Genomic DNA, 26,407 nt, shown 5'->3' on the forward strand with positions numbered 1-26,407 from the left:
ACTGACATGAGGAGAGAGATAGAGGCTGAGAGAGAGAGAGAGAGAGAGAGAGAGAGAGAGTTAGGAGAGGGGGGGGGGGGGGAAGAGGGAGAGAGAGAGAGAGTGTAAGGGGGAGAGTTTTGTGTGTAAGAGAGGGAGTGTGTGTAAGAGAGGGGGTGTGTGTAAGATAGAGAGAGAGAGAGAGAGAGAGAGTAGGAGAGAATGTGTGAGAGAGAGTGTGTGTGTAATATATGAATATATATATATAATATATATATATATATATAAAGAGAGAGAGAGAGAGAGAGAGAGAGAGAGAGAGAGAGAGAGAGAGAGAGAGAGAGGGGTGAAAAGAGGGATCTTGTATACAAGAATGGGATGAGAGAGAACAGATCCGTACAGTGTATTGAAAGACAGAGAGTCGACAGAGTGAGTAAAGTTCTTGGATATGTAGATATACATTTGCAATCAGTCCTAATTTCAATGCGTTGGAGACATAATGTTCTCTGTTATATAGAAGGAACGAAATTGACGTTACTCAGCTCTTTGTTGTTTTATTTAGCCATTGTGGTAATTATTTCTCACTAAATTATATCAATCAGACTAAAGTTACACATCGTTTTGTGTGCTATCCGGCTGGCAAATGTGCGTATTTTACCTAAATGCATAGCATCAATTAAATTGCAAAGGATGTCTATGTGCATTGCGAAGTAAATTTGTGTGATGATTATACTATTATAGGATTCACATTTATATGCGTATTATATAGTCCTATACAAAATTAAATTCACGTTTCTTTCTCCTTTATATCATTTGTGTCAAACGCATTACGTTGTGTTACACATTTAAAAGGTAAACTAATTGCCAATTCAATTACTCTAATCATATTCCTATATTCACAGTCAATCAAAAGATGCAATGCATAGAATTTGGAACACCTAAATTTCTAACTTTCAAAAATATGCGCAGGTAAGTATTTTAGGTAAAGCAATGCACCAGGCAACTGGATACCTTAACTGACATAATTTTTACATCACTTTGCAGAAATCAAGAAACATATTGAAATAATCGTGACTTCACGTAAGTTGACAAACAAAATATAAATAATATCTTATTCTTCAGTAACTACACCGTCACTAACTAAAAGCATGCCTAGACTAAGTGTTGAGGACCGTGCCCCTTTGGTTGGGCATGTTTTTTTAGGTTACAGAAGGTTAAAAAATACTTCAAATATTGGTCGATTTAAATGACCTTCATCTTGGCAAAAACTCTCCCTTGTCCGAGGTTTGAGAGTTTTAGCCAAGATGAGGGTCATTTAAATCGACCGATATTCGTAGGACGACTTTTGGCCAATATTTTAAATACGAGTTTTCCAGAGTACACCAATTAACTGTTTAAAATGCTATTAAGCATCTTGGTTACATTGACATAATGCTGTTTTTGGACCTCGGATCACATGTATGAAGAATAACGGAACATATAGTAAATACAGATAAAATATAACATTGTGTCGTTACTCACCTACATAACCAACACAAGCTAAAAACAACAAAATCGTTATTTTCAACATCATGCTTCTCCTGTGTCCGAGCGAAGTCTCTGAAATAAAAGCAGCTGTGGATTGACTGGGTAGAATAACACGCCTTTGAAATAGCAAATCGTTGGCTATTGCTGACGACACGGTTGAAGAATGACTACAGATGACACCATTTATAACATGTTTTAATTTAATTATGATTGAGCATAAAAGCACGTGACTGCAATGTGGGCGGGGCGATTCATACTGCTGTTCAGGACCAGGATGTTAACCCTTTAACATCGAGACATAAGTTTCTTTCACAAATATGTAATTTCCCCACAATATTCTTCTAATTAAAACTGCAAACCCAGCCGTTTTCATATAATTAGCAGCAACTGCCGAGCCAATGGGGTTTCAATAAAGCTTGTTTGTGTGAAAACATGATATAATGTCAGATCAGAGCGACTCAAACTCTGGCTGTAAGGAAATGTTCAAAACATCCCCTCCAATTCTTCGTGTTGCCTGTGAATGACACATTGTACTGATAAAATGGTTGGCACAGCCTCCTTCAAAAATGCTGTAAAGCCACAATAGTCCCCCACCATGGCAGCTGCCCAAACATTTGTGATTGGAATTTCCGATCTTCGAAAAAATCGCGAACAGTTTTTGTACATTGTTGCCTTCTGAATTTGGTCACTTTCAATAGCTGAACCAATTGACATAATCTTCTCCCACCATTTCATCAGTTTGCCTTTGCTGTTACTTCAGGATAAAACCTTCGTTACTGGTTCAGGATCTTTGTGTAAAACAGTCTTTATAATTTACCGTATGGCTGGGGCAAGTTACGTTTTACCTATGGTGTAAGGTTTGCTTTTAAAAAAAATCAAAATAAGCTCTAGTATAATCCACCTTATGCAGTTCCTGATCATCGATGGTTCGATGTTTGTGACATGTAAAGAAACGAGAGAGGGAGTGCGTGGGAAGGAAAGTATCGGATATGCAATGAGCGGGAAAAGAATGTGAAGGACGATATGAAAGAACTGGTCATGGAGGAGGAGGATGCAATGAGGAGAGATGCATGGATATGTGGCATTCATTATGGCAACCCTTCAAAATGCGGGATTAGCTGAAAAAAAAATTTTTTTAAGAAAAAGAAGAAGAAGAAGAAGAAGAAGAAAAAGAAGAAGAAGAAGAAGAAGAAGAAGAAGAAGAAGAAGAAGAGAAGAGAAGAAGAAGAAGAAGAAGAAGAAGAAGAAGAAGGAGAAGAAGAAGAAGAAGAATAAGAATAAGAAGAAGACTTTTGCTATGAGATACCGAAATTTCGACACCTTGGAATAAAGGTAGGACACGTCTTGTATCATTATATAATTTACATGTCGATTACAATCATGTGGACCATGATATTGAAAGTAGCTTAATCAAAATTCAATTTTTGAAAAATAAACAAAGATGTAAATGGCATTATGTTGATGACGATGGCGATAGTAGTATGTAGTAGTAATAGCAGTAGTAGTAGTAGTAGTAGTAGTAGTAGTAGTAGTAGTAGTAGTAGTAGTAGTAGTAGTAGTAGTAGTAGTAGAAGTAAGAGTAGTAGTAGTAGTAGTAGTAGTAGTAGTAGTATGTAGTAGTAGTAGTAGTAGTAGTAGTGGTAGTAGTGGTAGTAGTAATGAATACAATAATGGTGATGATAATAATAATAATAATAATAATAATAATAATAATAATAATAATAATAATAATAATAATAATAATAATAATAATAATAATGATAATAATAAAATATTAATAATAATAATATTGATAGTAATAATAATAATGATGATGATGATGATAATAATAATATAATAATAATAATAATAATGATAATAATAATGATGATGATAATAATAATATTAATAATAATAATAATAATAATAATAATAATAATAATAATAATAATAATAATAATAATAATAATAATGTAGAGAGATAATTCATGCAGTATCCGAAGCCTGGACCAGGCATGGAACCTAGAATAATAATAATAATAATAATAATAATAATAATAATAATAATAATAATAATAATAATAATAATAATAATAATAATTGCACTTTTGGTTGTAGTGACGATTATAATAAGTTAATCATATTTTCATAGTTCGAATATATCAAAGAACTACAGTATCATAATATTCAATTATAAACATAAATAAACACCATTCGCCATGTTGTGTACTTGAAATAGAGATGATATAGCATATCATTTTTTAGATGACACCATTGTGATAGAGACAGATTAATTCCTATAATCGTAGGTCTTTCATTTATAATGTTTTTTTATATCTATGATAGATTTCTGTTCATTTGTTCTACATTGATTTTACACTCTCCAATCTCCTCAAACCACATGTTTCATTAAAATGTTTTGATTGATACCACTTGTTTGTACCACGGTCATAATAGGTACCTAACACGATGACAAAAATATCCCAACTAACAACTGTTATAACCAACATTGAAATCAAAGCATAAATTAATAAAATGGAGATAAAGATAAAGGGAGTAAATCTGACTCATGAATGAACAACGACATATAACAAACGACGTTTCGGCCTTTGGTCTTTTTCATTCATGGTGTTCATTCATGAGTCAGATTTACTCCCTTTATCTTTATCTCCATTTTATTGACACATTTAGGGACCTCTAGTTATTGGTTTTACTAATAAATTAATAAGCATGCTTTTCTTTAACACGTCTAACACAATACGCTCTGTTGCTGTCCAACGTTTATTTATTTGTTATATGGAAGCAAAACATGGTAAACATGATTTTTGAGTAAATTGGGTAATTTCTCCTCGCAACCTAGTTTTATTCATTATCGAAGATGACGTCCTCTTTATTATTGAGCAAGTTTGGTGGATATTGCGCTATATAAAAGCTCAATTTGAATTAAATTTGAATTTAAATTAATAATATTAACAAAATTTTGCTCGTTATCAAAACGAGATTTGTAGAAGGGTGGTGGAATTAATTCCTATATATATAATACTCCCTCTTTAGGAGAAGCAGTATTCCGCATCGTTATTTCTTTGGAGTTGGTCAAAAGAGCATATCTCCTCAAGCAAGCCAATGACTTTGAGGAACTTGAAGGGCGAATATGTAAAATTGTGACTTCGATCCCACAAGAGTTTTCGTGAAGTCAGTTGATGCAGTTCCCAGTCGGCCTGAGAAGCTTGTAACGATTGCTAGTTCCCATATCGAATTTTTAATAAAACTCCATGCAATACTCTTCCTTCTCATGCTATTGTATGAATTATAATTCAGAACTATATAACAGTTACCTAAAAATAAGGAGCTACTTTTCACACACACAGACACACACACACACACACACACACATATATATATATATATATATTATATATATATATATATATATATATATATATATATAATATATATATATATAAGATGTGAGAAAATCACTGAAAAAATTTCGACGCCCTATAGCTGCCTGACTAAAATTTATGTATACAACTTTTTAATTATGAAAATTTGTCAAAAGATTTAACTCCATGATTGTTTTTGTGTTTTAGCACCACATATTTGCTATATCTAAGATTTGGGACATAATTCTCAAATATGTTGATGTCATCTGTTGATCTCTCATTTTGCTTTTTGCCTATGCGTAGCCTTTTTCTCTCTTATCCAATTGATTTTCTAATGGATTAAACTATGATTCAGTCCCATGTATTTTGAATTGTTTTTTGTAAAACTCTACTTCTGTGTAAAACGTTGTACGACTCTTATAGACCTTTTTGGACATAATTATTAACCAAATTAATAAATAATAATAATAATAATAATAATAATAATAATAATGATAATAATAATAATAATGATATAATAATAATAATGATATAATAATAATAATAATAATAATAATAATAATAATAATAATAATAATAATAAATAAATAATAATAATAATAATAATAATAATAATAATAATAATAATAATAATAATAATAATATAATAATAATAATATATAACAATAATGATAACAATATCAATAATAATAATAATAATAATCATAGTAATAATAATAATAATAATAATAATAATAATAATAATAACAATAATGATAATAATAATATTAATAATAATAATAATAATAATAATAATATAATAATAATAATAATAATAATAATAATAATAATAATAAACAATATCAATAATAATAATAATAATAATAATAATAATAATAATAATATAGTAATAATAATAATAATAATAATAGTAATAATAATAATAATATAATAATAATAATAGTAATAATAATAATAATAATAATAATAATAATAATAATAATAATAATAATAATAATAATAATAATAATAATAATAATAATAATAATAATGATAACAATAATAATATCATCTTTATTGTAAAAAAAGGCAATTCGTCATTTGGTTTACAATTGTTTACAAATTGTTTGGATTCAAGACAGGAATCATTGGAGGTCATTTATCTTTGAAAATAAATCAAATGTGGTTTCGGCTTTGTATTGACATAAAGAAACATATTCCTGAATAATACGATCGATCATTGTTTTTAATCGTGCGGCTATGTGGTCTAGTGGTATGAAACTCGCTTTCGGACCGGGAGGTCCTGGGTTCGAGCCTCGCTCGGCGCATAGTTGAGCCCTTGGAAAATGCTCTTTATTCACTTTTTCTCACCGTACTCAGGTGTAAAATGAGTACCTGGCCGATAACAGCGTTATCTCTGTCCGGAAAATTGTAACATTGCCTAACAGGCGTCATGTCCCGTCCTACATGTTAAGTGTTGCTGGTGGTCGGGGACCCTTGAAAAGCGCTTTAAGCACGAATAGTGGATATTGCTCTATTAAAATGCTCTATTATTTTTTTTAATCACACACGACTCAAACCAATAGCTATACTTCCTATTTATGACCTGTACTCTAGGACGCTATTACAATATTGTTTCAGATAGAGAGAATGCTCTTCCCCACTGTGTAATCGTTTCATAGCTGTGTAAGATGACGTGGAGGCACCAATTGAAAGGAGCAGGCTTGTGCAAGTTGCTTTGCTTACTGACAAGTTCTTACGAAAACATACTGATTCCATTTGCTCAAAGAAATAATTCTTAATGGGAACCAAAATAAAGTATGATAGGCCCTTCCAATTAAAACGAATTTGGTGAAGTGACTCTTACTCGTATTTTAAGCCTAGAAATAAGATTTTTTGTTTATTCCAAGTAAAGACTGGAATAGTCCAGGCCTCAGCCGCAATGTAGCACCGCTAAATGAGCTAGGGCGTGACAACGTGCTCAATGTTACACAGCTTGACCTGAAAGGGGGAGGAGTAATCGAACTTGGTATCTTCTGGGAAGGAGGCAAAGACCTTACCAATGTGCCCACGCCGCACCCACTAATAATAAAGAAATGAATAATAAATAAAACACAAAAACAAAACAAAACAAACACAAACAGACCCCCCCCCCCAAAAAAAAAAAAACCCCAAACAAAATAAAACACCCAACAGAAATAACAAAAACGACCTGTGCTTTTTTTTTTTAAAAAACCCATAAAATAAAACCAGACATAAATTAAAAATAGATAAACACACTGTGTCCAAATTATATTTTGATTGTTTTTTAAAATTATTTTGTTTAATGAATCTTAATGAATGCAAAACCAGTCAGAAATTGAAAATAGATACACAGATTGTGTCAGGCAATGCATAAATCCTAAGTCATATTTTAAATTCATATTATATAGAATATTTTTTTATTTTATGTTTTTTTTTTCCAAATTTATTTCACTCAACGCAAAGCAAACAAAAAAGTCGAGAGCTGATTGAACCATCTGTTGTGAGAGCTCCGAGATGTACCAATCTGATAGAGACATTGTTATAGAGGTGAACTGAATATTATAATTTTTAATGCAATCCGTGTCCTCTGTTTTAAATAAATTATGAGTTATAAATTGATGCGAATTTCAATCTACAGCATCTATCAAAAACACAATGAATCATACACGCTTTTGCTAAAAAAATAGATGGATTTTACCTACGTACTTACGGAGAATAATAAAATATGAAAACAAGTGTTTGAATATTATTAACCCTTTGAAAGCTGAATTCATCTGTAACTTGACATCAAAGCTTCTCGTTTTACCTCGAGACCAATGATGGCAGTGGTGCCAATCAGGATTTAGTCAAAACAATTCATCGCCGTTTGTCTCATATTGAAAAAGTTGCTGCTTGAAGCTCGAAAAAAATAAATAACAGTACGACATGAAATAGAAGCTTCAATTTATTAAATGAAAACAGATTAATGTGGACGTTTTGGGTTTTGATGAAACAATGAAACCTTGTTTCGTTTATTCAACAAAGCTCTCTGTCGACCATAGTGTTTCATTTATCATATTTTGTTGATAACGGGGAAACATGAAACGCCCACATTATGACTTCGTTTAATAAACTGAAGCTTTTATTCATTTCGTATTGCAAAGAGATGAAAAAGGGGAAAGCGGTAGGCCAAGATAGCTTCTCAATAGAATTGATTGACGCCCTCGACGATCTGGGAATAGACATTCTGACAAAAGCCTTTAATGTCTTATATGAAAAGGGTGAATTGCCTAATGTCTTAAGACAATCGGTATTCATTACGATACCCAATAAACAAGGTACTATTGACTGTGACCAACACAGAACAATCAGCATAATGAGTCAGACCACAAAAATTATGTTAAGAATACTTATGAAAAGAATGAGGAGCAAGATCTCTCCAGAGATAAGTGACGAGCAGTTTGGTTTTGTTAAAGAAAAAGGTTCGGTAAATGCAATCTTTACATTGAAAACATTAATGCAACGGTCAATCGAAAAACAAAAATAACTTTATCTATTCTTCATTGATTATTCCAATGCTTTTGATTCAGTACAGCACGATACGCTATTCAAAATCTTAGAAAAGATTGGTATAGACAATAAAGACCTTCGACTTGTGAAAAACTTTTATTGGAATCAAACAGCGTGTGTCAAACTGGATAATGAAACATCGGACATCTTTAACATCAAGAAGGGAGTAAGACAAGGTTGCGTCTTATCACCGGAACTTTTTAACATATATAGTGAAATAATATTCAAAGAAATTGAAGATATGAAAGGCGTCATCGTTGGAGGGCAGAATATGAATAGCAAAAGATACGCAGACGATGGTACTCTGATGGCCTACTCTCGGGCCTGAAACTAAATATTAAGAAAACCGAATGCATGGTGGTCTCAAAGAATGACAACAACGCGACCTTCCACTTGTCAAGCAAAGGAGAGACAATCAAACAAGTAAAGAAATATTTAGGCACTATCATCACCCATGACGCACGTGACATAGAGGATATAAAACAAAGAATAGCAATAGCAAAAAAAAAAACGTGTCCCATAAAATGCGACCAGTTGTGTCAAACAACAACCTAAACTTGAAGACCAGAATGAAAGTAGTAGAAACATATGTTATAAGTACCCTTTTATACGTTTGTGAAACGTGGACGCTTGACAAAGAATGTACGAGGAGGTTAGAGGCATTTGAGATGTAGGTGTATAGAAGAATGTTGAGGGTATCATGGACAGACAGGTGTACGAACGAGGAAGTGTTGGAGAAGGTGAGAAAGAGAAGAATACTGATCGATAACATCAGAAAGAGGCAGTTACGGTTTCTGGGACATGTGTGGAGAAGAGACGGAATAGAAAAGTTGGTAACATCTGGGATGATCGAAGGAAAGAGAGCTAGAGGAAGACAAAGAATGACTTATCTAAATAACCTAAGAATGGCCTAATGTGACTTAAAAAGCAACACAGATTTCATGCGCACCGCAGAGGATCGTGATTCGTGGAGACAGCTGACCGGCAACGTGCTCAAGACCACAAGCCACGATGGATGATGATGATTGTTATTTGATTTATCTCATATTGAAATTGGGACGTCTTGGAATCTGACCAGATAATGAAAGAAATAATTATTCATTATTCATAAGCATAATGGTCTCGTAGTTGAAGGATAAATCCACGACTACCAACGAACAGTTAAAAAGGTTATCAAGTATACGATTTTAGATATTTTACATCAAAACGTTTCAATTCTGACTCAGTTTTGAAGAACACTTGCCTCATCAGAAAAGAGGTCAGTATACAATCGGATTTTCCCCCTGATCCCTCTGTCTACCCGGCAGTGACTGGGAAGGTAGGTCTCAGAAGATAACATCCCAGCCCAAACTGCAATGACAGAATATTTCCTTCATGGCAACAAATATGTAGGGAGACCACTAACATCAATAGTAACTACCCTGAACCAGGATCTCTCTACATATCAGAAGTTTCTGGATTCAGATGAGGCCGAATTATAATCCCCGAAGAACTAAGTAATACTGCAGTGCCCTCGCACTAAAGTCACAACAAGATCTTGACAGCCCCAAAACTCTAGCCCAGGACCGTGACCAATGGAAACAATTAACAACATGGATGGAGAAAGCAGCCATACGTATCGCCCATGACTAAATCACACAATTCTCAGCAAGCGTCATTCGGACTGCGAAACTTACTACTACTACTACTACTACTACTACTACTACTACTACTACTACTAACTACTACTACTACTACTACTACTACTACTACTACTACTACTACTACTACTACTACTACTACTAAATCACACAATTCTCAGCAAGCGTCGTTCGGACTGCGAAGCTTACTACTACTACTACTACAACATCTCCAACAGCATTATATGGACAATCACAAAACTTAATGAGAATGAAATTAATGCATTTGAAATGAAATGATACCAGAAAATTCCCCGTATTCTCTGGACAACAAAGGAAACTAACAAAAAAGTTCAAAGAGTCCCTGGGCATTGGGAATCAAGAGACATGACACCCTTAAAACGAATTTTCAGAAGGTATTGTGGTTGGGTAAAAGAGGGAGAGGGAGACCTAGAAGACGATGGCCACAAGACATCGGCGAATGGATGAATAAGCCAGTGACTGAATGTGAAAGGATGGCGTAGGACAGAAGATTCGGTTGGCAGTATCGGAGGCCACGCCCAGGAGGGATAAGCCATGATGATGATGATATAAGTGCAAAAATATTCATATAAGTGTCATGTTATTGTTTTTTTTTCATTTTAACTACATTTTAAATAATAGTGACATTACATAAGCTCTCACGTTTTAAAGGTTTTAAAATATATATACTTTTTTGGGACACCCTATATAGTATAGTATCGTTTAAAATTATGTCCCATCGCCCCCAAACAGTATTATGTCGGGAAATAAAATTCTGAAAATTGAATTTATAGCTTTATTGAGGAGAGTTCTTATTACAAGGTATTCATAATTTTTGATCACTCTAATTTCATTCTGACATTTTAGCTTCTGGTTCGCCACGACACAATACCGTTTTGAGACAATGGGTCACAATTATGATTACACAGTTATTATATGAAGTTCTCTCTCTCTCTCTCTCTCTCTCTCTCTCTCTCTCTCTCTATCTATCTATCTATCTATCTATCTATCTATCTATCTATCGATTGATCGATCTATCTATCCCTCTCCCTCTCCCTCTCTTTCTCTTTCTCTCTCTCCGTCTCCCTCTCTCTCTCTCGCTTTCTCTCTCTCTCTCTCTCTCACTCTCTCTCTTTTTTTTTTCCCATGATATAGCCTAATCCTGGTAGACTTTAAAAAGACAAAGGTACATTCTTTTAATTGAAATGTGCCATTGATTGCAAGTAATAGTGAAATAGTGATGAAATCAGGGGAAATAACTCCATTTTTCCTGTCCTCAAACCAATCAATTAAGTAGTTACGCCCCTTCATTAACCAGCTGTTGAACTCCGACAATAATATGATGAGAGGGCGAAATTTCCAAGGAAGTTACTAATCAATATTTTAAAAATATCATTGGTTTTTTTTTTTAAATTTTGATTTACGTTTAACTTGCAAAAGAATTAATATATGGAAAGCAACTGAGGTAGCTTTGTAGTATTTGAAATTATCAAGAAGATCAAATAAGAACATTTATAGTTAGGACAGATTTTAGTTTCTTTTCGGATCTAATAAATAAAAGGAGTGTATCGTTTGTTTGTTTGTCAGTTGGTCTTTAATAAGAATAAACAACAATTGGACAGAGTGAATCAATTTTCACGTGTTGATGAAAAACAGCTATAGATGGAAAGTGTTACAGTGTCTTGTTCGGAACAAACCTAATCATGCCCAGGGAATGAACGGTCGACAATAATTTTTAAAAACTGGTTTCGTATTCTTGGACCTTCATATACATGACCTCGCTTGACTCCAGTGTGCTTAGTGTATGGCAACAGGCAGTGACGGGGTCCGAATGGCTCAGATTGTACCAAAGGAACTTGTACCGGTCACGACTAGTTATATCTGACCCCTCTGTCAACTCAACAGTGATTGGGGTAGCTGGGTCTGTTAGATACCATACTCTTAATTCGTGCCATTATTGCATCTTATCGAAGCATTCAGGTTGCTCATTACAATTTCCGTATTACGTTTCGGATTTTTTTCGTAAAGGCCCACTCCCTCCCGATGCTCTACGAACTGCACTGGCTAACAAAGGGAGATTTACCTACAAAATCGAAATGATACGCTTTAAATGTCTAAATGATGAAGCCCCTATCTACATAAAAACATATTACATCCTTATACGCCGTCCAGGCCACTGAGATCATCATCGGATAAATCTAAACGTATAGTTTCTCTTTTTATAAACAATGGTTTGGGCAGACGACTCTTTTCTGTCGTGGAACCCCGGATATGAATGTTATTTTCAGAACCATCAAGAAGCACCCCTTTTCTTATCCAATTGATTCTTCAGCTGGGCATAGACCCGACACAGTAGATCTCCAACCATCACGGCCTGTTGCCATCTTTGGCATCTGTCCCAAATCCACTGCCATCTGAGGGCGACCCGTGGTTCCATGGTTCATCCAACGAACGTGGCCAGTTCACCTTTATCCTCTTCTCTTCACAAGGAGAAATACAGGCTCTATCCCTGTTCTCTCATCAAATTGCAGTTTGAGATGGTTTATGAATATCCCCAATATCTTCCTAAAGCAGTTGTTTTGGAATGCGTCTAGCTTTTTACAGATGCCCTTTGTCAGCCTCCAGCACATTGACGACATAATTTAGAAAATGCGCTATACAAGACTAATCCACTATTATTATTATTATTATTATTATTATTATTATTATTATTATTATTATTATTATTATTATTATTATTATTATTATTATTATTGTTGTTGTTTGTTATTATTATTCATATATCCCTTTTCAAATAATATTTTATCATTATACTATAATTTATAGTATTTCTCTCCTTAGGCAGCAGGAGTGTCAATGAACTTGAAATAAATACAACCCCTGTTGAAGTTTCTAAATGGAGATGGACGAGTTTGATGCATCCGAGTAAGTAGATGTTGGTTGTATCATCTTGACCCTCATCTTGGCAAAACGCTCAAAACCTGGGACTTTGTTAAAGTGCCTCGCGAGGTTTTGAGAATTTTTGCCAAGTCGTCGGTCATGTAAATCGATCGATATTTGAATGACGAGTTATCTGGCAAAATATTTAATAGAGTTTTTCCAGAGTACAGCAGTTAAAATAAAGATTACGTTAGTCTCCCACTGACGTGCATCAGGACCGGTTGGAAAATATTCCTGACATTTATGACTACCAGGTATTTCCGTGATTGGGGATTGTCGTGACGTCAGTGGCTCTCGTCTATGTTTTATCTTCTTGCAATAAAAGCAAGCAATGTTGAAAATGATAAATGGCCGGATGGATGACAATAACTACATCATTAGAAAAGTGTGATTGAGAAACTGGTTGTAGGTAGTTAAAAAATTGGTACGAGTGTAATAACGACGTCTGGCAAACAATTTGTTTGGTATCAAATGGACATTTGAAGCGCAATGAGTTTGTTGATTCCACGGAATTGAGCTATATAGATGTTCAAAATTATTATTGATTTGATTTGATAGGTCTGTCAGATCAAGGCAACACATATTTTAATCCTGTAGGTTATAGAGACCAGAATTAAGTTGTTCTTTGAGCCTTGTGCCAATGAGACCATTTTTTAAACATTGAAGAAATAACTATAAATTGAAATTCTAGAGGTTAACCAAAGTCAGTGCGCTTACACATTACATCCATTTCATATGGAGCAAAAATATTCTTACAATTTGCCTGCTAGGCGTCCCTGTTTCTGCAAGCTCTCTTGCAATATCTCTAACATCTACTAACAACCAGTGACTCATAAATAATAAAATCGGATTAGTATTGCGTGTAAAGTGGCTCACCCAAGGGCACAACGTCAGGGCAAGAGTAAAACGAACACAATTACCCATCCAGTCCTAACCCCACTCAACATCGCTTAAGTTTTTATAAGAAGAGACACATAACCGTTAAGCCAACTAGGACGCTTGGTCAATGCTATTTGATACCTGTCATAACCTTAACCTAAGCTTCATTGCTCTAATTTTACTGTTTCAAGCATTAAATATTGCTGCATACAAAAATCAAATTATCAGTATTTTCAGTTTATGGAGAATTGCAATCTTTAATGATCTAAAAAGTGTGTAGGAAATGGTGCAAGACAAATAAAGACAGAAAAATACAACCCCCCCCCCCCCAATAAAATATCAACAAAACAAGCAAAAGACAAAAAAAAGAACAACAAACAAACAAAAAAACACCCAATAAATAAAGCCCAATAGGGGATCGAAGCTCAGACTTCTTGATTACCGGTCTCAGGTTCGATTCCCTGTCGAGGCAGGCTGATGTTTCGGGATAGTTTTATATTCTTGTATTTTTCTTTCTTGCTATGTCTGGTAGTTTCATACACACTTTTTCAGATCTTTATCTTACACCACTGCCTGATCCTTAACTAATTAATCTATTCATCTATTTATATAATCATTTTGTTTGTTTGCTTCGGTCAGTTATAAATTTGTATGTTCTGATTTGTGAAATGGAAATTCTCTGTCAATGTATGAGTTATTGGCAATTGACTAAAAATAAATCTTTGAACTTGAACATGACTCAAATTTATAAATTTGATATTCCAAACTTTGCTGATTTCAAAATTTGTCATTGAAGTGGAATGAGCCATGTTGCCGACCAATCACCAATCGATATTGCCTTTTACCACGCATTTGTTATTTCGTGCTGAGACTTAATTCTTATTTTTCGATATAAATTAAAAAATGAAAACCCTTACTTTTCCATGAATATCTCAAGGTCAACTAACTACATAGTAAAGCCTCGGCTATTTCCCTTAATCACTTTGGCTACTACTCAATGCTTAGCCCTTTGCTAAGAGTTCCATTCGATCCTTTCCTTTTAAACCACTTTGTTTTGAGATACCAGAGTATACCATTGAATATTTACGAACGACAAAACAAACCTTTTCCAAGGACTTTTCATCTGATTTCCTGATCAAGGACATGAACTCGAAGCCTTCCTTTAGATCAGAGAGGAATAAACACGTCAATGACCACGCAATAAAAGTCACTCCATTCAAATGATAACCAGAAATCATCATCATCACCATCTTTATCATCATTATCATCATCAACATCACCACCACCACCATCATCATAATCATCATCATAATCATCATCATCATCATCATCATCATCATCATCATCTTCATCATCATTTTCATCACCACCATCCCATGCCATCTGTATCCATTGTTTCCCCAGTGTCAAGGTTGAGGGTTTCAGCGTGTTTGGATTATTGCTGGCGTTTTCATTGATGGCCACCTTCCTCTCAGCCGTTTACTGGCTGTGGGGCTGTTCATGCAGGTAAACAAAACTATAAATAGATAAACATTTTGATAAACTGTTGATTATAAAGTGCTGGTCAAAGAAGAAAGAAAAGCACAAGAGAGAACAACTTTAAAAATCAGACTTTCTCGTTCTCTGATGGAATCACAGACCCCTTTTCAGAAATATAATAAACATTTTACAGAACTGTTTATAAGTTTGGAAGAAGTGGTGACTTGTGTCCGAAGACTTATAAAATATTACTAATATCAAAAATATCAATATGTTTTGATGGTCACGGTATGAAGTTCGATCCCAAGTCAAGAGAATCTGATATTATACTGGCGATGTTGGTTTTTTTTTCTTGGCCATCAAAGCTTTTAAAAAACTTTTACCATGAGAGTGGAAATAGAGATGTGATTCTGTAGCAACTCCAGTGGCATCGCTGTCACTGCTCTCTTTTGTGAATACGAGGAAGTCTGCAGCAACGATCATTTGAAAAATGCGAGAAACTAAGATAAAAGAAGTTGAACCTCCGCTTTAAAGAGTTAACTTTGAACAGTTAGCATTCCAATTACAAATTAGCGACAATTGAAACATTTTGTATACGTAACCGTTTTTGCAGGCCAAAGATTAAGTAACAAAAGGCACACTCCTCAATGAAAGCACTTATGTTCACTCAAATTGTTTAGAAATGTTGTGTTATGTTGTAGTATGTTGTGGTATCTTATGCTTAAAATTCAACGCGAGATTGGGGGTCCCGATAACTCTGTTGGTAGAACTTCACACGAAAAGGAACCGAGATCGATCCTAAATGAAGCCTAGATTTTTGTCTGTCCAGCAATGATTTGGTAGCTGGGTATGTTACTAAATAAAAGCAATGTACAACAACTACCAATGCCAAGTTGAAATAACTTAACAGACAGCTTTAATGTAACAACTGGTGTAAAACAAGGCTACATACTCTCCCCGCTTCTGTTTATCCTGGCTCTAAACTGGGACATGAAAAATACAATTGATGATTTGAAAAGGGCATTCGCTGGACACTGACATCCTTTCTGGAAGAGATAGACTACTCAGAGGATCTCGCGTTAGTTTCCAATAAACACAGAGACGCCTCAGAGAAACTAAACGTACTACACAAATACGCCTTGAACATTGGACTGAAATAAATTTCGATTTGCTCGTGTACATGCTGGTGATTGACCGTGCAATTAGGAGCTTCTTCCTCTTCAAGTACCAAGTCTGTGCCAGACATCGGTGATCATGGTACGCCATTCATCTCTCTAATAATAATCTTAAAAAACTAATATTACTCTTTTCTTTCTTTGTTACCCAGCTGCTCAAACTATTCAAATATGTTTTTCTTTGTCTACCATTACTCTTTTCACTTTCTACCTTTCCTGTGAGAGCAAGGTGTTCAATACATTTATGTCGATTTAGGTGCCCTAAAAATTGCATTTGTCTTTTTCTTATTGTACGAATTATTAACCTTTTAGATTCAGCTTGCTCTTATACTTCTTAATTAGTTTTCTTCTCTGCCCATGAGATTCTTAACATTCTTCTAAGAAACAACATTTCTGCTTCCTCCAGTTTCTTTCTAATGTCTTCTGTAATTGTCCAATTGGCAATTAGGATAGATGGACATATAATTGAAGAGGTAACAGAGTTGTCCTACCTTGGATCCAAAATAACAAACTACAGGAATGCAAAACCCGACATCAAGCATAGAATCCAAAAGGCAAACCAGGCTTTCGGCATGCTGAAAAACTTTTGGAAATCAAAGCAAATTATGAGAAAGACTAAGCTGAAAATATACAAAAGCCATGATTTAAGTGTACTGCTTTGTGGAAGTGAAAGCTGGAAAATGAGATCCTCCTTAACACAGAAACTCGAAACCTTTCAAAACAAGTGTCTAAAAATAATTTCAATATATTTTGGCCTACAAAAATAAAAACAGTGGATCTATTAAAGAAAGCTGACTGCACTAGCATTGAAGCCACATAAAAAGAAGAAAATGGCGTTGGCTGGTTCACGTGGCCAGAATGGACAAAGGGCCACTTCCCAAGACAGCCGTGTACTGGACAGCAGATGGGAAGAGAAAGCGGGGAAGACCCAAAGAAACCTGGCGAAGGACAATAGAGAAAGAATTGAAGGAAGCAGGCCTGTCCTGAACTACAGCCACCGCAAAAGCATACGATCGCAAAAAATGGAGATGTCTGGTGGATGCCCTATGTGCACCAAGGCCCGAAAAGGATTAAGTAAGTCAATATGTTAGAACCGATGGAAAGTATTTTGCAATATACTAGCGTCCTATCAAAAGGTAGAAAGCAATTGCTATTGTACGTTCAACACTATAAAAACTGGGATGAACTCCAGCTTCACGGGCTTAATGGCTCTAATGGACTACTTTTTCATTCCCGACCAACAGTTGGATCAAAGAAGTGATTTGAATTTTTACTGCTGGCTTTCTTTAGGTGATCATCGCTCTATTTTCTGATGTAGTGTGCGTATGTGGATAGAAACAGACTAGAACATAACCGTGGCAATGTACGTAGAAGATGCAAAGCAAAACAAAAAGCTACTCGTAGAGCTGGGGCTTCACGGTCACTGTCAAGTGAATGCCTGTGCAACGCGAAGGCCCAGATAAGCTAGCTTTTGTCTCGTTAGCCTCACCTTCGAACACGCCTCTGGTTATCTCAAAGAAAAGATGAAGATGTTGTTGTACGCTCGCTCCCCCTTTAGTTTTAAAGGCGTTCTTTCAATCTGAGACCCCTTTTAATGTACTGTGTCGAAAAAGTTGCTTGAACTAACGTATCAAATTGATTTAACTTTCAACAGCGAAGGCGTGATCGAAAACAAGGGAAGCAATCCAATTTATCGTAGCCCAAACCAATGAACCAAGCAGTTGTTCCCCTTTATGCATTTGAAATTGAACCAGGGACAGTCGTCTTGCAGAGTGGAGATGGATAAATTTTTAGGCAAGTGTACCCATTTATTAAACAGCTCTGTAAGATTTTGTCTTGAATTAGGTAGAGAGAGCAAAACGTTAATATATTGACCTTATTGTTGTCTTGTTGTAGTTGTCATTGTTCTACTACTACTACTACTACTACTACTACTACTACTACTACTACTACTACTACTACTACTACTACTACTACTACTACTACTACTACTACTACTATTACTACTACAGCTACAGCTACTCCAACTACCATTGCTATTACCATTACTACTATTCAACAAATAAGGATAATAATTTTTTAAATGCTAAATACTAATAATACTGATATTAATGATACAAATAAAAATGTTATTCTATGTAACATTTAAATGACATTAATTGTTCAGGAGATTGGAAAATTATAATAAGTTTTATAATAGTTTTAAATCATTTACATTGTGTTTATGGGCCTATTTCGCATTGATCAGATAAAATTTAAGATTTTAGAATATTTGACAAATGTTTTTGTTACACAAATCCATTTCCAATTCAGTACGTTAATAAACCAAAAAGCTCTACAGAAATGCAAACACAATGCGGTTTAGTATTAGTAGTCGTAGTCGTAGTAGTAGTAGTAGTAGTAGTAGTAGTAGTAGTAGTAGTAGTAGTAGTAGTAGTAGTAGTAGTAGTAGTAGTAGTAGTAGTAGTAGTAGTAGTAGTACCCATTTAGTATCCCCTAATCATGATATTTATCACAACAATGACTATTTTCGATATAGTGAGATCCATTTTATGTTTTACTATTTCTAGAATTCTTCGAGAGTATGATTCAGTTGGCAGAACAGGAACTGGTAGTCCGCCATTGTACGCGTCGATAACAACCAGCCGATCATCCAACGATTTTCACTACATGCCGCCATACACTCGTGCTCATTTTCAAACAAGGCCAAGCGCCCCAGACTACGAGAACCACAACGGTCGAAGGGATAACCCTGAAACACAGCGCAGTTCTGATGACTATTATGACGAAGTTCCACCACAATGGGCCCCAATAACTTTACACAGTAACTGATACTTTATTTTGATAATGTTCACGCCGATGCTTAAATCTCTTATTTAAGTTAAATTATGTACTTTCTGAATTAATCTCCAATTTGTGTATTGCTGCAAAAATTATTAATTGAGATCAATATTATTTTTATTGTTTTCATCAGAGGGGTTTTTGAGTCTTCTTTAGACTGATTTGAATTAAAGAACTTATTAAAGCTCAATGTTTTCATTTCTTTATCTATATTTTAGTTTTTGTATTTATCTGGTATTATATCAGAATGAACTAGATGAAGAAAATTGTGTTTAAGAAAATGATCAAAAATGTTCATTTTTACACGTTTAAGAAAAGAAACTAACTTTCATCAATGAAGCCAATTATTTTATATAATAAAATTGTATAAGTTGAACTTGAGATTTAATTTAAATCATCACGAAATAATAGCACTTTCTGGCGATTGGCCGCATCTAATCTTACTTATGCGTTCGTCTGTTCGAGCAAAACGATTTAATTTTAATAAAATTGATTTTAAAAATTACCCTGTCATTTTATTGATCCAGAGAGAATCCTAAGTACACGTACGTATGTGTCAGTTTCATACAATACAATGTGTTATATTGGCTTCTACTGTATAAATAATATTTATTAAATACCTGTTTGGTGGAAATAGGATAGAAATTCTAACATTGGATCTGATGGAAAGCATTCTACAGCAAAAAAAATGACTCGTCAAGTCTTTCTACATGGTTCAAAAACCAGTATATTATTTAGATGCACAGGCCTTGTTGATTTAAGCAGAGAGATTAATATAGTGGATGTTTAAATGATATCATCAATTAAACTGCCTGTGCTGATTATTTTCACCGCTTTAATGGATTTATTTCAACGCATACATTTGACACAGACACCTAATTCTTTTCTATCAATGTTTTTTTTTGCACCAAATTTCGGATAAAGATCCGAGGTAAGGTCAACCGGTCCTTTAATTATTGATCAATTTATATGACTCTAATCTTGAAAAAAAAACCCTCCCAAACCTGGGACGTTACGAAATCTTCCATAGTCCCAGGTTTGAGAGTTTTTTTTTCCCAAGCTGAAGGTCATTTAAATCAATCGATACTTGAAGGACGAGTTTTCTGGTCCACCTTTTACATTATGTGTCTTTCCAGAGTACGACAGATAACTGGTTAAAGTCAAAATGTTTCAAATTTGGGAAATTAAAAATGTTGGAATTCAAGAAATAGAAAAGCACCCAATTCACCGAAATTATATATTGTGACTCCAATTTTATTGGAATCTAATTTTAACACCGAATTAATTCCGATAAAATACCGTTTATAACAACGGGTCACATTTGTGTCCAATAATCTCAATACTGTATTTTGTCGATTGAACCTAACGATAAGTAATGAAATGTAAGCTTCAATTTATTGAACGAAGACAGATAATGTGGACGTTTTGTCTTTCCCCTTTATCAACAAATCACGATGAATCATCATCATAGCTTGTCGCTCCAACACCAAACCTACTCCACAGCATCTGGGGAGCAGACACTTAGGTCATGATCAGTGCCTCTGGGCCCGTCCTGGCATTCTCTAAGTTAAGGATGTGCTCCATCGTCTGCTCTAGGCATCCACATAATATACACAAGCTAATCTCAGCAAGTCTCCACTTTTTTCATGCTTTCAGCTGTTCTCCCAAGTTTTGCCTGCGCTCTGTTCAGTGTTACCCATTCATTCCCTGTGTAGACTCCTCGAAACTGGGAGAGAAGTTGCCATGATTCTGTACCAGCGATAGAAGGCACTCTCTTCATCAGTGGGGACTTGTCAACATGTACGATTTGAGGTCAGGAGCCCGAAACTGCATAGCATCTAGTTAAACGTTGCGTTGTGACTTTGCCAGTTTGCGATTAAACACGATGACCTGGATTGATCATCATAACATTGTAGTGTGACACCATTAGAGGCTACTGCTGACACCTGGATAGACCGTCATTATAGAGTATTGTGATAGCAATAGAAGCTGTTGTCGCCTGGATAGATCGTCCGAACATTCTTGTTTTGAACCATTAGGAGCTGCTGCAATCACAGGCTTACAAAATATTTAATAGAGACATGATTCGTTTTACCTGCTTAAGTTGAGGGCGTTATTATAAATGTAGCATTGGGGAGAATATAGATTATTATCAAACCCTGGAGATATGCTATTTCAGTGTTCATTTTTTTCAATTTGTTGTTATTTCTAGATAACTAATTTAAGTGGTATTCCGGTTAATAAATCCCCACTATATTATTATTAATAATAATAATAATAATAATAATAATAATAATAATAATAATAATAATAATAATAATAATAATAATAATAATACCTTTTTATATCAAATCCACAGCCTCGACAGAAATCTATAACACTTCCAATCATTGACCTCCTGACTGCTGATCGCGAAAACTGACAAGGATAACATTGGCTCGGACTGAATTCGGCTAGTGTGAAGCACGAAGGGAAAAATAATGATAAGTAATAAGATGTAAGCTTTAATTTACTGAACTAAGACATATAATGTGGACGTCCCGGGTTTCCCCTTTATCAAAAAATCACGATGAATGAATGAAACACCAAAGACGAATGAGAAATATGAGAATGGCGTAGTTCGTCCTCAGTGTTTCATTCATTGTGTTGGCCATTGAGGAGAGACTACCAGATGCCCTGAAGACACTTACTAATTGCCGACCCAGGAAAAACTCAAGTGTTCGCATTCCATTAAAAAAACCAAGCCAACAGTGAACTGATGATCTCCTAGAATTGGAATATATTGGAGAACAACACATTACTCGTGTACCTCGGTGTCACAGTGGACCGCGCACTGTCCTCTCAGTACATAAAGAAAACAAAAGCAAAGGTGGCCATACGAAACAACCTCCTAAGAAAACTGGCAAGCACTTCATGGGGAGCAGACCCAAAATCTATCAAGACAACCGCACTAGCCCTCTGCTATTCATCAGCCTAATAAGCCTCACCAGTTTGGGCAAAAATCTGACATGCCAAAATGATTGACCCCGAGCTACATAACACCTGCCGGATAATTACTGGTCATTTGAAAAGGACTGCAGTTTCCGTCCTCCATCGGCTGGCTGGCATTGTACCTCCCCACATTCGAAGAGCCAATACTTCCAAAGCCCAGAAATATAAACAGGAAATGGAGCCAAGGCACCCCTCCATGACCACAACCCAACGACAAGAAAACTGAAATCGAGAAAGAGCCTCATGATGGAAGGAAGCATCAACCCTGACCATACAGCGGAATACAGACTTTCCACATGAAGGGAGTGAGACAATCATGCAAATGAAGCCGTTGAAGATCCGAGAGAAGAACTGCCCTACTGCACTGAGTTCCCCAGGAATAAATGGGTAACACTGAACAGAGCGCAGGCAAAACTTGGGAGAACAGCTGAAAGCATGAAAAAAGTGGAGATTTGCTGAGATTAGCTTGTGTATATTATGTGAATGCCCAGAGCAGACGATGGAGCACATCCTTAACTTAGAGAATGCCAGGACAGGCCCAGAGGCACTGATCATGACCTAAGTGTCTGCTCCCCAGATGCTGTGGAGTAGGTTCGGTGTTGGAGCGACAAGCTGTGATGATGATTCATCGTGATTTGTTGATAAAGGGGAAAGACAAAACGTCCACATTATCTGTCTTCGTTCAATAAATTGAAGCTTACATTTCATTACTTATCGTTAGGTTCACTCGACAAAATACAGTATTGAGATGATTGGACACAAATGTGACCCGTTGTAATAAACGGTATTTTATCGGAATTAATTCGGTGTTAAAATTAGATTCCAATAAAATTGGAGTCACAATATATAATTTCGGTGAATTGGGTGCTTTTCTATTTCTTGAATTCCAACATTTTTAATTTCCCAAATTTGAAACAGTTTGACTTTAACCAGTTATCTGTCGTACTCTGGAAAGACACATAATGTAAAAGGTGGACCAGAAAACTCGTCCTTCAAGTATCGATTGATTTAAATGACCTTCATCTTGGGAAAAAAAACTCTCAAACCTGGGACTATGGAAGATTTCGTAACGTCCCAGGTTTGGGAGGGTTTTTTTCCAAGATTAGAGTCATATAAATTGATCAATAATTAAAGGACCGGTTGACCTTACCTCGGATTTTTATCCGAAATTTGGTGCAAAAAAAAAAAAACATTGATAGAAAAGAATTAGGTGTCCGTGTCAAATGTATACGTTGAAATAAATCCATTAACGCGGTGAAAATAATCAGCACATGCAGTTTAATTGATGATATCATTTAAACATCCACTATATTAATCTCTCTGCTTAAATCAACAAGGCCTGTGCATCTAAATAATATACTGGTTTTTGAACCATGTAGAAAGACTTGACGAGGCATTTTTTTTGCTGTAGAATGCTTTCCATCAGATCCAATGTTAGAATTTCTATCCTATTTCCACCAAACAGGTATTTAATAAATATTATTTATACAGTAGAAGCCAATATAACACATTGTATTGTATGAAACTGACACATACGTACGTGTACTTAGGATTCTCTCTGGATCAATAAAATGACAGGGTAATTTTTAAAATCAATTTTATTAAAATTAAATCGTTTTGCTCGAACAGACGAACGCATAAGTAAGATTAGATGCGGCCAATCGCCAGAAAGTGCTATTATTTCGTGGTGATTTAAATTAAATCTCAAGTTCAACTTATACAATTTTATGATATAAAATAATTGGCTTCATTGATGAAAGTTAGTTTCTTTTCTTAAACGTGTAAAAATGAACATTTCCTAGTTTTGATCATTTTCTTAAAAACAATTTTCTTCATCTAGTTCATTCTGATATAATACCAGATAAATACAAAAACTAAAATATAGATAAAGAAATGAAAACATTGAGCTTTAATAATTCTTTAATTCAAATCAGTCTAAAGAAGACTCAAAAACCCCTCTGATGAAAACAATAAAAATAATATCGATCTCAATTAATAATTTTTGAGCAATACACAATTTGGAGATTAATTCAGAAAGTACATAATTTAACTTAAATTAGAGATTTAAGCGTCGGCGTGAACATTATCAAAATAAAGTATCAGTTACTGTGTAAAGTTATTGGGGCCCATTGTGGTGGAACTTCGTCATAATAGTCATCAGAACTGCGCTGTGTTTCAGGGTTATCCCTTCGACCGTTGTGGTTCTCGTAGTCTGGGGCGCTTGGCCTTGTTTGAAAATGAGCACGAGTGTATGGCGGCATGTAGTGAAAATCGTTGGATGATCGGCTGGTTGTTATCGACGCGTACAATGGCGGACTACCAGTTCCTGTTCTGCCAACTGAATCATACTCTCGAAGAATTCTAGAAATAGTAAAACATAAAATGGATCTCACTATATCGAAAATAGTCATTGTTGTGATAAATATCATGATTAGGGGATACTAAATGGGTACTACTACTACTACTACTACTACTACTACTACTACTACTACTACTACTACTACTACTACTACTACTACTACTACTACTACTACTACTACTACTACTACTACTACGACTACTAATACTAAACCGCATTTTGTTTGCATTTCTGTAGAGCTTTTTGGTTTATTAACGTACTGAATTGGAAATGGATTTGTGTAACAAAAACATTTGTCAAATATTCTAAAATCTTAAATTTTATCTGATCAATGCGAAATAGGCCCATAAACACAATGTAAATGATTTAAAACTATTATAAAACTTACTATAATTTTCCAATCTCCTGAACAATTAATGTCATTTAAATGTTACATAGAATAACATTTTTATTTGTATCATTAATATCAGTATTATTAGTATTTAGCATTTAAAAAAATTATTATCCTTATTTGTTGAATAGTAGTAATGGTAATAGCAATGGTAGTTGGAGTAGCTGTAGCTGTAGTAGTAATAGTAGTAGTATAGTAGTAGTAGTAGTAGTAGTAGTAGTAGTAGTAGTAGTAGTAGTAGTAGTAGTAGTAGTAGTAGTAGTAGAACAATGACAACTACAACAAGACAACAATAAGGTCAATCTATTAACGTTTTGCTCTCTCTACCTAATTCAAGACAAAATCTTACAGAGCTGTTTAATAAATGGGTACACTTGCCTAAAAATGTCTCCATCTCCACTCTGCAAGACGACCGTCCCTGGTTCAATCTCAAATGCACAAAGGGGAACAACTGCTTAGTTCATTGGTTTGGGCTACGATAAATTGGATTGCTTCCCTTGTTTTCGATCACGCCTTCGCTGTTGAAAGTTAAATCAATTTGATACGTTAGTTCAAGCAACTTTTTCGACACAGTACTTTAAAAGGGGTCTCAGATTGAAAGAACGCCTTTAAAACTAAAGAGGGAGCGAGCGTACAACAGCATCTTCATCTTTTCTTTGAGATAACCAGAGGCGTGTTCGAAGGTGAGGCTAACGAGACAAAAGCTAGCTTATCTGGGCCTTCGCGTTGCACAGGCATTCACTTGACAGTGACCGTGAAGCCCCAGCTCTACGAGTAGCTTTTTGTTTTGCTTTGCATCTTCTACGTACATTGCCACGGTTATGTTCTAGTCTGTTTCTATCCACATACGCACACTACATCAGAAAATAGAGCGATGATCACCTAAAGAAAGCCAGCAGTAAAAATTCAAATCACTTCTTTGATCCAACTGTTGGTCGGGAATGAAAAAGTAGTCCATTAGAGCCATTAAGCCCGTGACAGCTTCTTCTCCTAGGCGGGTTTCTCTTCCGAGCTATAGAGTCCATCACATCCTTGGTTTAATGTGAATAGGCCCTCTCTTAGACCTTGCTTACGAGCTCTCATCTCATGTAGTTCCATATCTGAAGCAGACGTCGGAGGTCATCTTCCGCCAAGCTGATCTATCTCTTGCCAATTCTATTAAAGCAGCGCCACCTTTCTCAGCTTCATCTGTCCAAGTTCTTATCCCTTTCAAATACGTTATTCTTTGTCTTCCTCTTATTCTTTTTCCATTCATCTTTCCAGTCAAGGCGAGTATTTCCAAACCAGGGTGG

General features: G+C 35.1%; 2 protein-coding genes and 1 long non-coding RNA gene across 6 annotated transcripts in view; 2 read left to right on the forward strand and 1 right to left on the reverse strand.

The window, feature by feature from the left end:
• The window catches only part of LOC144973794 (uncharacterized), a 12,944-nt gene extending 10,724 nt beyond the window's left edge, over positions 1-2,220 (reverse strand). The window contains exons 1-2 of the mRNA XM_078916689.1: positions 2,021-2,220; positions 1,501-1,673 (exon numbers count right to left, since the gene is read on the reverse strand). Of these exons, the coding sequence (XP_078772815.1) occupies positions 1,501-1,673; positions 2,021-2,220 (373 nt within the window). The remainder of the gene's footprint in view (positions 1-1,500; positions 1,674-2,020) is intronic.
• Positions 1-19,409, forward strand: part of LOC144974103 (uncharacterized) — a 41,697-nt gene extending 22,288 nt beyond the window's left edge. For all 4 annotated transcript variants that reach the window (XM_078916999.1, XM_078917000.1, XM_078917002.1 and 1 more), the window contains exon 5: positions 19,104-19,409. In XM_078916999.1, coding sequence (XP_078773125.1) covers positions 19,104-19,365 — 262 coding nt within the window. In that variant the 3' untranslated portion in view covers positions 19,366-19,409. The remainder of the gene's footprint in view (positions 1-19,103) is intronic.
• On the forward strand, positions 12,883-18,321 carry LOC144974104 (uncharacterized). The gene is made up of 3 exons (XR_013645641.1): positions 12,883-12,985; positions 15,284-15,385; positions 18,188-18,321. It is a non-coding gene; the product is annotated as an uncharacterized LOC144974104 (long non-coding RNA).
• Positions 19,410-26,407: the final 6,998 nt, after the last annotated feature.

This window comes from Berghia stephanieae, chromosome 5, assembly GCF_034508935.2.
Source record: "Berghia stephanieae isolate SIO BIC M18660-M18661 chromosome 5, UCSD_Bste_1.3, whole genome shotgun sequence".
Taxonomy (NCBI): domain Eukaryota; kingdom Metazoa; phylum Mollusca; class Gastropoda; order Nudibranchia; family Aeolidiidae; genus Berghia; species Berghia stephanieae.